General features: G+C 43.7%; 1 protein-coding gene across 1 annotated transcript in view; it reads left to right on the forward strand.

Moving 5' to 3' along the window:
* The window catches only part of SCAI (suppressor of cancer cell invasion), a 79,022-nt gene that overhangs the window by 2,707 nt on the left and 64,183 nt on the right, over positions 1 to 12,132 (forward strand). The window contains exon 2 of the mRNA XM_056860950.1: positions 1,151 to 1,195. Within this exon, the coding sequence (XP_056716928.1) occupies positions 1,151 to 1,195 (45 nt within the window). The remainder of the gene's footprint in view (positions 1 to 1,150; positions 1,196 to 12,132) is intronic.

A 12,132-nucleotide genomic window follows, 5' to 3' on the forward strand; every position in this document is an offset into this window, starting at 1 on the left:
GTTAGTTGTGCTAAGCTGGTTAATACGCATAATGTTAGAGGTTTTGTGAAGGTAAAAAATTTTAAGTCCTTGTTCAGTTTTTCCAGGGAGGAAATAATAAATCCCAGTTCAGCTATATAATCTACTGAAGTGCTTGGTTTCTGACCTAAGTCACCATCCATCAGCAAAAGTTCAAAGGGAGACTCCACCGTGAAACTGTTAAATTGGAATTCACTAGCAGGTGCTACCTGCTGGGTTGAATTGTGACTAGGAGTTTTTATCTCGCTACAATAGTGACTACCTTAACAAATCGTGTAATTCCCCACCCCTTATAGGTGTTAGGTAGCTTTGTGTAATTAGTAAGTGCTTTCCATTTTAGATTTGAATTTTACATACCGGTAGTTATACTTCACACTGTACCCTGTTATCTTTCCCCTTAAACCTCTACATAGATTTACTGCATAGTGAGGATCCACTCTTAGTATCTGAAGAAGCAGCGTTCATGTAGTCCTTGAAAGTTTATGCAGGAATAAAATGGTTAGTCTTTAAAGTGCCAAAAGACTTTTGTTTTGGTTGTTGTTGAAGCAGACTAACACTGCTGGCCCTTCGTGAAGGTATAGCCTCTCTCAATTTAGGTCTGTTGCCCAATGGAATTCAGGTGTATGCTTGTGGGGAAAGAGGGGTTTCTGAGTCTGCAGTGGGAGGTCACTGCAAAAGAGGACAGCATTGTGGGTTGGGAGAAGAATTATTTCAAAGGGGTCATGGGAGACAGATGTCCTAGGAAGGTGTGGCAAAATAACACAGGTCAAAATAGGACACAGTGCAAAGGCATAAGGGCTTCTAGTATGGAAGAAGGGTCGATCCTGTGTGCAGGTAATTTATCCGTTTCTATAATGTGTAAGGCTAATGTGGTTGTAAATGAAGGCTATCCAGCATGCACTTGCTTCCTTACTGGCTTGACTTCTTTTGAAGCAGGAATCATGTGAGTGGGGAGGCCTTTGCTGTGATCACTGCTCCTTAGAAGATCTTTGGGAGCAAACATATGGTCAAATGCAAGGAATCTGTGGAGGTGCCCAGTGCTGTGTTGTTTTGGGTGGAGTGGGATTGTCATCCTTACTTGTCCCTGCAGCCCTCCATCATTACCTTCTCTCTTTCCCCGTCCCCTCTCCAGAACCACAGGCCTGGCGGAGAAGCCACCTCGCAGACGAAGAAGCAGGTAAGAGGATTGGTTATCTCTTTTCTCCAGCCCTCTTTCCCATGAGTGGAGGTGAATTCAGTGGGCTTTCTAAAGTCTTGCTTCGCTTCCCATCTTGCTCTTTTTATTTCCCTCCGCCCCATTGCTGCTGCAGTACCTTCATGTCTGTATTGTGATCGCCCAGATCTGGGAAGATGGAGGGGGGATGTACAGAAATGACATTTGGGCCTCGAGGTGGTGGAGGAACAGATTTTGTTGTGTTCCTGTTACCCTGGAGAGGATGAGGACAGATTGAAGGCAGGAACTGGGTTTCTTAGCAGTTGGTGGAAAGAGGGACTTGGAGAATGGAGTGTAAGCTGCATATGAGGATTGATATGCCTAGTGCTGCCTACAGAAAGATGGAGACTTTTCCATTCCATTTCTTCAGAAGAAATCACTGAAGAGAGCAATGTACTTGCTTAGCCTGATGCTAGTTAAGAATTCTTGAGGGAGACTGTTGCTTAGAGCTCTATACGTGCATTTCTATGTTTCTCCCTATTTGTTCAGACACAGGAACCCCATCTGCAAATGCACACTGCAGTTGTAGCTGCAGAGCATGGGGGGGGGGGGAGAATACATTTCCTGTTGGCTTCCTTTTCCGTAGTCCAAGGTTTAATTTTTGAACTGGAGGTTTGCTCCCATGTGTGTAGTGAGGGATTAATCCACAGGTTTAATCCACAGGTTTATCTGTTTCAGAGCAGAAGTCACTATTCCCCCTCCTTTTTAATATATACATAAGCAGTCTCTGGTATGTCTGAGGCTGAGTGTTGCAGGATGTCTGTCGCTCTCTTTTTTTTGTGTGTGTGTGTTTTTTTGCCTGCCGCTGGAAGACATACCTTCCTCCCCAGTTGCTGAAATGACATCAGCTGCTTGCGCGTGTGAATAGACGCTTCCTACGTGAGGGCTCTCAGCCGTGGTCAGCTGGCTATGCTCACAGATCTGCCCTTTCACTGGGGCTGGATTGTGAAGGGAAACTCAAATAAGCAAGGCATCTATGGACAGCTGTTGAGAATACTGCATGTGATGATGGCAAGTTGGGGAGGGGGAGTGGTTTGTGCCATTGTGAATGGAGGGGAGGGGGGCTATGTACGCGGTGAAAAGGCTTGAGAGAGTTCAGCTTGTGCACGCATTTTCTCTTCATCCTGTGTCTGCTGCTTGTTGGGGGCACTTTCTTTTTCATACGTATTCTTGGAGGGCTCTACTATTCACAAGGAGCTCTGAGAAGCAGGTCTTATTTTCCCACCCTCTCCACAGTGGATAGGGTGTCTTGGTGGAGGGGGTGAGAGAGAGAGAGAGAGAGCGCTACAGAGCTGCCGGGGAGTAGGAAATGCTACAGATGCATGCAGAGAAGTGGCTTTTGAAGGCTTTAGTATTGAGCAAATCCATCACATGGGTTCTTGGCTGCCGCCCACCTTTGCCTCGACGGCTTTGTAAATTCTACAAGTGGCTCAGGTTTTCGTGTCTCTTCTCTCTTTCTCTGAAGTGTTTGCTGTGTAACATTGCTGGCATCTCTCCAGAACTGTCAGAATGTCAGATAGAAAATTCCCTTCGGGCAAAATTATCCTGATTATTGTCCGTTAGGAAGGGTTGAGGGAGTACACTGTGCTGGTACTCTGGTGCTTGAGCTTAGCCTCTTATAGCTCTGCAGGTGCAGTTTGAGATGTTGGTTTCTGCCTGTAAGGGCTTAGGACTTGAGGCTGTACAAGAGTACCGCCATCTCATACTTCACTGGAGAACCTCCTTTTGACTTGTACAAGGCAATGAAGACAGATGCATTTTCTACGGCTGCCTCATAACAAAGGGAACTCCCTGTTATCACCACCCACCAATCAGTATCTGGGGGGCCATTTAGAGGGAGCGGATGGCGAGTAGTATGTTTTATGCAAAGTTGACTGCCGGCAAATTCTGGTGCCATAGTCACCATCCATCCACGCATTTCTCTTCCCATGGTCATACAGTCCTATGTGCCTTTTTTGCACTGCAGAACTGTTTGCTGAAGAGATGAGTTTGTTTTGCTTTCTGCAAATGTGTGTAAGGTTACTAAACAAGATCACTTTCTTGAAGGACTAATGCTGAAGGCTGAAATCTTACATGTTTTTATTGGGAAGTACCATGGGACTGACTTCCAAGTGAACATGTATAGGATTCAGCAGTAAACATCTACAACTTCCTATAATCAAGAGCAGGTATTTAGCAGGCAAAATTGTTTTTCTCCATGAGTTAAAATGTAAATATTCATGTTTGACTCTACCAAACATCCATAAGTTGAGAACGCATTGTAGAACCCGGGCAGCTGGAGAGCATAAAATAGGAGAACAACATAACCTATGTGTAAAGATTATATCTCCAGTCACCTGTGATCTGCTACCTCTCAGTCCAGTGGAAACCCAGAATAAATACAATAAATGACATTGTGGTTAATTAATAGTGTATGTATGTATTAAACGTTGATTCACTCTCCCTCAAGCATCTGGACAATTGTGTAAACTTCCAGTGCTAAAATATAAATAGATCTAAAATGTCTAAAAAATAAATCAGCTCAGTAAATGTCACTATTTGCATAGTCAAACCGAGATAGCACAGTCAATTTAGTCCCATCGTGGTTAGGCCAGTCCTGTAAAATGCCAGTTAAGATGGCTTTCCTCACCTGGTTCCTGAACACTTAACAGTAAAGGAGCCATGTGAACATTCCTTGTGAGGGCATTCCACAACTTTGGTGCAACCACAAAAAGGCCCTGTCATGCATTGCCGCCAGTTAAACATCAAGACAGCAGGGATGTAAAGTGCAGCTTCCAAAATGCTTAATTTCAGAAGATGATATTTTCCCAGATGGAGTGTTTTATTAACACAGAGAAAATCCTTTAACACTGTTCTGCCATAGTTCATTCGTAAGAGGTTGAGTGCAGATTTATTTATATTAAATCTAGATTTTATTTTAAATCCGTTTATTTCAGTGACACTGTAATTGAAACTTAAAATAATTTAAGATGCTGGGGGGAAATTGATTTTATCAACCCTACCAAGGATAAGTATTTGTCGCTGGTGACCAAGATCAAGTTTATTTTATTTATTTACTATCATCTTAAATTTCTATCCCACCCTCCCCAACCGAAGCCAGGCTCAGAGTGGGTAACAACATTAAAACCAGCTTACAGACAATAATAATACATATTCATTAAAACAATAAAATCAATCATAAATAATCATACTAAAACAACAGATGGTACAACGGAAGGTAGTTACCACTGAGAATTATTGCAGCCAGACATTTCCCCCACAGATCATAAACTTAGCTAGAACAAAGATAGGACGGGAAGGTAGGGAGGCCAGCACAGACAGCTGTCCTCAGTTGTAAGTCCGGGGGAACAACTCTGTCTTACAAGCCTTCGGAACTCTTTAAGGTCCCGCAGGGCTCTGATGCTGCTAGGGAGGGAGTTCCCCCGGGCCGGAGCCAGGGCCAAAAAGGCTCTGGCTCTTGTTGAGGACAGCCACACACAGTTCATTCATGCCATAGTAGTCTCCATTACTATATATGGTTGTGAAAGTTGGACAAGAAGAAAGTTGATTCCTTTGAAATGTGGTGTTGGAGAAGAGTTTTACAGATCCGTGGACTGCCAAAAAGACAAATCAGTGGGTTCTAGATTAAATCAAGCCTGAACTCTCCCTAGAAGCTAAAATGACTAAACTGAGGCTGTTGTACTTTTGTCACATTATTGTACTTTTGTCACATTACAAGACTCACTGGAAAAGACAATAATTCTAGAAAAAGTTGAAGGCAGCAGGAAAAGAGGAGATGGATTGACATTATAAAGGAAGTCACAGCCCTCAGTTTGCAAGACCTGATCAAGGCTGTTAACAATAGGATATTTTGGAGGCCATTAATAGGATCACCATAAGTAAGAAGCTAATTGCAGCACTACACACACACAGGCCATTAATTCATAGAATCACCATAAGTCAGAAGCGAATTGACAGCACTACACGCATACAGCAACAGTGGTGTGTGTGTGTTAAGTTCCGTCAAGTCACTTCCAACTCATGGCGACCCTATGAATAAAATACCTCCAAAATTTACTATTGTTGACAGCCTTGCTCAGATCTTGCAAATTGAGGGCTGTGGCTTCCTTTATTGAGTTGATCCATCTCTTGTTGGGTCTTCCTCTTTTCCTGTTGCCCTCAGCTTTTCCTAGCATGACTGTCTTTTCCAGTGACTCTTGTCTTCTCATAATGTGACCAAAATACGATAGCCTCAGTTTAGTCATTTTAGCTTCTAGGGTCAGTTCAGGCTTGATTTGATCTCTAACCCACTGATTTGTTTTTTTGACAGTCCACGGTATCCGTAACACTCTCCTCCAACACCACATTTCAAAGGAATCTACTTTCTTCATTGTCCAGTTTTCACACCCATACATAGTAATAGCAACAGTTAGGGCCTGTTTTTTTCCATATCAAGCCCAACACTTTAGTTGCTGCACTGCACAGATGTTTTTATTTGGATTGGCTTTTGGAAAGGGGCTTAGAATTTTGTGCAGTCATTGACCTCATTTGAATATATCTTTGTTTCTCTGAAATCTTGCTACCCACCCCAGGACCTTGGCTTTGTTGAATAAGGAGTCTTGATGGCTAGAGCTGGGGGGGCTGTGTCCAAATGACCTGATGAGTAACAGATTCTTCCAAGTGCCAAACAGTGTAAAACAAAGTGTGTTGATCTGCCCTGCCCAGGTACCAGGGGTGGCTAGCTGGTGGACTGTGTCAGATCTGGTTTCAGAGCAGTCTGGCTCTTTTCAGCCTTACATACCATAAATCAAGATGTAATAAAACATTGCCCCATTTTTCACTTGTAACGAAGAGACATTGTTTGGAAAAGTTGGGAGATTCCACACTTTAATGTTGCATCTCCTTCCAGGTTTTGTATGTCATGCCCTGGCTCTGCCTGAGCACATGTGCTCTGTAACTCTGATCACTTGTGCAAGTCAAGCTGCGCGCAACAAAATATACTTCTGGCCTGGAGAATAACGTTAACTCCCAAGAATGAAGAGGTTGGCCATCTCTCTGCATTAGGTGCAATAAGGGTAAGAATATTTATTGTAAAAAAATGCAAAATTTGTGGTCTGAGCTTGCTTTTTTTCTCCCCAGGGTTCACTTCATTACTGCTAGTTTTCTCTGGCAGCTGAGGGAGCTATTGGCAAAGGAGAATTATTCCCTCAATAAGCCAGCAAATGAGATCATTTTGGGGTTCTGGAGTCTGAAGAAAAGAGGCACTTGGGATTTCCCATTCTTTGCTGTTGGGTGCCACTCTCTTGTCCTGCCTTAAATCATTGATGCTCCCTATTGTAGCTGTCATAAATTCTCTCCCCCCCCCTCACTGTAGTAGTTCTTGAGTGAGATTTCCTGCAGTCATTAAGCTGTGGTGTTTTGCTCTAAATAAAGCTGATGGACAATTGCAAGCAGTTGCTTTATGTGACGGAAGGACAAATTTAAACAGAGCAGAAGGTTGGCATAGACTTTTCATAGGTCCCTGGTTGGTAGTTAATGTTACATAAGGGCTAATTCGGTGAGAGCATGGTGGGCCAGTCTCCACTTCCCTCCCTGAGTGGATCAACACAGCCTCCTTTGCCTCATCACCTGGAAGCCTTTTTTACTTCTCCTGTGTCCCAAGGCAAGTGGGTGTGAATAAATCTGCACAAGAGACATTTGCATCTACTTTTGTGGAGGGGGGCAGGGAAGTATCTGTTAAGCAAATCCCAGGGCCACAGCCCCCAATCCTCTCTGTTCCTACTTTGCCTCTGGGTTGGCAGCTGGAGGGGCAGTTGATGGACTGAAGAGGATTTCATTTGGCCTTGTTGCCTCTGACTTACTGCCCTGCTGCTGATGTTAATAGGGTGAACTGTGATAGAGATGCTTTGAGATCTTAGCCACAACACAGGCAGAGCTACAGCTGCTTAGACATTTGGTGTCCTGACGTGAACCTGATTGTGTAACACTTGGAACTTCTTCATGGCCTTTCCTGTGGCACAAATGGCTGAAAATCTGCATTGCACATGCCTATGGGGCTGTATAGTGGTGAGAGAAACTGTGTTTTGAACAGAGATTAATCTCCTACCATTATCTTCCCCTCTAAAATTCTTTCTCTTGCTGCCTTGGGTAAATTATTGCGAACAAAATGGTATCTGAACTGAAATATCAAGTTACTCAGTCACCAGGGTCCAGTTCCTTCCCACGCAACTTGGCCAGAACCACAAGTGACGAGATCAGAGCCTGGCAGCAGTGGGGTGGGTGGGAGGGAAAACCTTGTTGTGACGATCCATCATCAGGGTATGTAGGGGGTGGGTGAGGGGAGAGTCCTTCCTTCAATAAGCTAAAACCTGCAAGGTAAAAAAGCATTCAGACAAGGAGCTAGCAGGCCTGGTGAATCTGTGGGCTATCTTTTTATGATCTGGGGAGGTCTTACCTTAGGTTCCTTTACTTGTGCAATAACTTCTTGCTGGGATCTGGAGAACAGACTTTTAATTGGCAACACCACAGGTTTGGAACTGGCTGCCCAGGGTGACGTGCGAGGAAGGCTTTAGTATTGGAGTAAAATTTTTGTTTCTTCAGACATTCTCAATGAAAAGAGGTTCAATTTGGATGAACTGTAGCTTTTAAGCTCATGAAAAATGAATAAACTTCACAAATAAAGTAAGCAGTGAAGCCTTCAGATGGGCTGGTGGCTCCTTTGTAAATATCATTAAAGGAACCAGGGGGAACTGAGGATATAATGCAGGAAGGAGGGAAATCAGCATCTTTCCTTCACTCTCCCCTATCTACAATGGCAGCAGAGATACAATAATAAAAAGCCCATTTTCTGCCCTTAGAATAGTACCCCAAAATCTGCTAGCTGAGGTCGATTGTCTCACCTAACTGATGGCTCTGTGGAAGACCTTGGCTTATAATGGAGCAAAGATTAAATCAGCACTGAGCCCGCGAGGTGCAGTGCTTAGAATGCTGGAGTTGGACCAGGGAGGCTACATCCAAATCACCAAGCAACCGCAAAGCTCATTGAATGATGTTCGGCCAGTCAGTCAGCCTGCCTTAAAAGGCTGTTATGAGGGTAAAATGTAGGAGCAGGAGAAACATGCTGCACTACCCTGGAATCCTTGGAAGAGAGGCAGGATATAAATGTAATAGCTTTTTCAGCACACATTATTACCTTCGTAGTGGTAATTATATTATTAAAATCTACTTCTTGTGGTGTTCTTAGAGGAGCTTGAATGGGCTACTCTGTTTTTCCCGAGCAGTCTATGGAGCTGGACATACTCACTTTGGCAACAGAATCACATCACATGTTTTTAGATGACTGTGGGTTGTACTCATAAGGGTGATATTGACAGAAGCATTGTGGGTAAGTCTCTAGAGGTAGTGGTGCTAATCTGTTTGGCAAACTGGATGGGTCATCTACAGTCCCAAGACTCGCTTTTTTCCTCAAGCTTCAAACACAGTTAAAATAACACACAGGAACTCTCAAAAAGTCTCTTGCCGACCTGCAAACAACCACTTGCCTGGATGCATGTGGCAAGTGAAATTTGTTTCCAGGCATTGTGGTAGTGGAGCCTTTAAAAATGGAAAGTTTGGGGATTATTTCCCCCCCCCCACCCCAGGATGTCTCTAACAAATGCATGAAAGCAGTTAGGCTTGATCTGGCCAGAGTACAGTAATGGTTCAGGACTTTCCAGTTCATTGACAACTACTCAATCCCTTCTCCTGTAAAGCACATGATTTGCATACAGAAGAACCCAGTTTCAACCTTTGGTCTGAGAATAAGTTTCTCAGGGAGCAGGTTTTGAAGATATTTCAGTGCCCTAGATCCTGGAGAGTTGCTGCCAGACAGAGGAGACAATACTGGGTTAGATGAACCAATAATTTGATTCTGTATAAGGCAGCTTCTTACATTCGTATGATCCATAGTTTTTCGTCTGCTACAGCCTCAACTTGCAGCTGAGGGAAGAGGAGGGAGCCAGTGCAGTCTCACCCTGGAATATACAGATTGCATGTGGCCTAGAGTCATTTTTTTAACCTGGGAAATGCTGAGTTGTTCCTTAGTCTGTATTCTGCACTTCTTTAAGAAAGCCACTGTGATATAGTGATTGAAGTACTGGACTCGGATCTGGGAGACCCAAACTTAAATTCCCACTCTGTCATGGAATCTTCCTGGGTGATGTAAGCCACTTTGGGTCCCCATTGAGGAGAAAGGGTATAAATTTGAAGTAAAAAAAATCTAGCATGTTCTTTTTGGCAGTACAAACGTATGTGTGGGCACAGCTGAGAGGGTTGAGCAGAGTTTTGTGCATGTAAAGTATATTTGCTCATGGCCAAGATAAACATTACCTAGCAATTTATGCCTGTCAAGGGAGATCAGCTGAGCTTGGCCACAGGATAAATCAATGACATGTATCATTATGGCTTCCTGAGGATGTTGGGCGGGACAGTTAATGTAGTCTAGAGAGACAGTGTCTTAGCGATATGGCAGGTCTTGGATGGATTTTTTTTAATATTGAAGTTTAGTCTTTTTTTAAAAAAATAATTTTATTCATTTTTTTAAAAGGTACAAAAAAAGGAAAAAGACAGGGAAATTTTTTACAATAACGTTTTGTGTTCATGCTCGTCAAAACCCATCTATATTTCTGCTTTTATTGTTATTGTTATTGTTATTCTTGGTCTTTTGGGGATACAGAAAAGTGAAGGGGAGGTGTAGAGCATGGGGAATAGGGGAATGGTACTTGTGCTATGGCCCTTCAACCCCCATCTGGTTTTGTGCCTGGTAGTATTTCATGTAAACCTACACAACTCATTACTAAGTTTTTGTTCTAAAGTGCTGTCTGTTTATAAAAGATGTTTAATCTCATTTTCCTAGTGGTACAGTGGTGACAGTAGTGGTAACAGTAGAAACTAGGAAAACCTGTTTGGTCCATGACATGAGAGAATAAGAACAACCTTGCTGGATCAGTCCAAAGATTTTGTAGTCCAAAGTTCTGTCCTCAACTGTGGCTAGCCAGATGCTTCCAGCTAAAAGTCTCAACAAGGCATGAAGGCAGTAGCCCTTCCCTGTTGTAACATCTCTATCATTGTGTGTTCAGGATGTACCTTATCTTCACAATGAAGCTCCAGTTTGCTGATTGGTAGAGAGATTAATTTGTTAGTGTTCACCAACAGATCGATTGGAACATTATTTCATTGGGCCAACATACAAGTGTGCAAAAAAAAGAAAAGAAAAGCTTGGGTGTGGCTAGCCTGATCTCATTAGACCTCTGAAGCTAAGCAGGGTCGGCCCTGGTTAGTATTTGGATGGGAGACCACCAAGGAATACCAGAGTCACTATGCAGAGGAAGGCATTGGCAAACCACCCCTGTTAGTCTCTTGCCTGGAAAACCCTACGGGGTCGCCATAAGTTGGCTGCGACTTGACAGCACTTCACACACACACAGGTCTTGAAAAGCAATGTCACATTCAGATGGGCTGCCTGTAAAAAGCAATATGCATGTTCTTGCTGTTCAGATTATTTCACATTTCTGATGAAGTCTTTGCTGCTCTAGGTTGCTGTTGGAGAGCATTTGTTTGCATTCTGGTCATGGGAGAATAAAGCACTCTGTTTGTACCATGCTGAGTAATTGGAAGTGACACTGTGTGCAGCATGTATGGGAGGGGAATAATTGATTTAGTACATTTTTACCCCACCATTCCCTCCAATGAACTTGGGGGGGGGGCATACTTAGTTTTCTCTCTACTCTTCCATTTTATCCCCGCAACAGCCCTGTGATGGATGGAGACTGGGGATTTGAGCCTGGGTTCCTCTGGCCGTAGTCCATCACTCTAAGTACTGTGCCACGCTGGTTCTATGGATTGACTCCCTTTGCCAGAAGCCATATTACAACTGCTTCTAGGACAAATGTTTGATCCCTGGTTTGAACCCTTCTGTCAGGAGCAGGCCAGGAAGACAGTTTATGGTTGTGCTCCCAGGTGTTGTTTTGCAGTTCTCTCCAAGGCCCGTCCGTGCCCCGTGTTTAGACTTCCTAGAGTCCTTCATAAATTCCTTTAGTGTGGGAATTGCCAAGTACTCCTTCCTGCCTCTGGGAGGGGGGTTGCCTGGATTACTGGTTATCTCCTTTTGCTTTTCCATATATGCCATGTGCCGCCTTAGCCCCTTACTAGTGTCATTCTGAATATGGCTTCTGTAACCTGTCGAATCTAATCAATAAAACTGCTTTCGTGGACTTGCCGTCTACTGGAATCTGTTTATGGGTTTGCTGCAGGGCTAGAGCTCACACCTTCAGGCTAATATAAGTGTGTATCTTTTGGTAGCTTTCCTGTTGAAATCATGCGGGCTGGATCTGTGCAGGTTTAATATTCCTTGATCCTTCCATGGTTACTAGGTCCGGTAGTATTCTTTTTGGGATTTAGCTATACATCTTCCAGAAAGCTTTCTAAAGTGAACTGCCTTCTGAAAAAGCAAAAATTTTCCCCAGTGCTCTGATGCTGTCCAGGAACTTGGCTGCTCTAGGCATGCATTTCCTGACTGCTTGAGGTAAGGGGGCAGGGCTTGGCTTTGCCACTAGCTAACCTGGCTACTTGCCACTTGATGTTCATAAGATGGAGTTGGCTGGCTTCCCCTTCTGTAATATGAGGACAAGCCAGCATAGAGTGCCTTAGCTTCTTGAGCAGAGATTCTCATGTAATGGGAGATGCTGAATTGTTATAGCCCTGCTATAATACCTGGTGTCCTTGGAATGACAGCTGATGTGACATATGAAACTGCCACAGCACCGGCCCATCTAGCCAGGGATTGTCTGCCCTGGATCATTGAAGTTTTCCAAGATCTTGGGCAGAGAAATAATTTTTTATTCCTGCTGACGTTTGAACGGGAGATTCCAGGGACTGTACCTGGG

This window comes from Euleptes europaea, chromosome 14, assembly GCF_029931775.1.
Source record: "Euleptes europaea isolate rEulEur1 chromosome 14, rEulEur1.hap1, whole genome shotgun sequence".
NCBI classification, from domain to species: Eukaryota; Metazoa; Chordata; class Lepidosauria; order Squamata; family Sphaerodactylidae; genus Euleptes; species Euleptes europaea.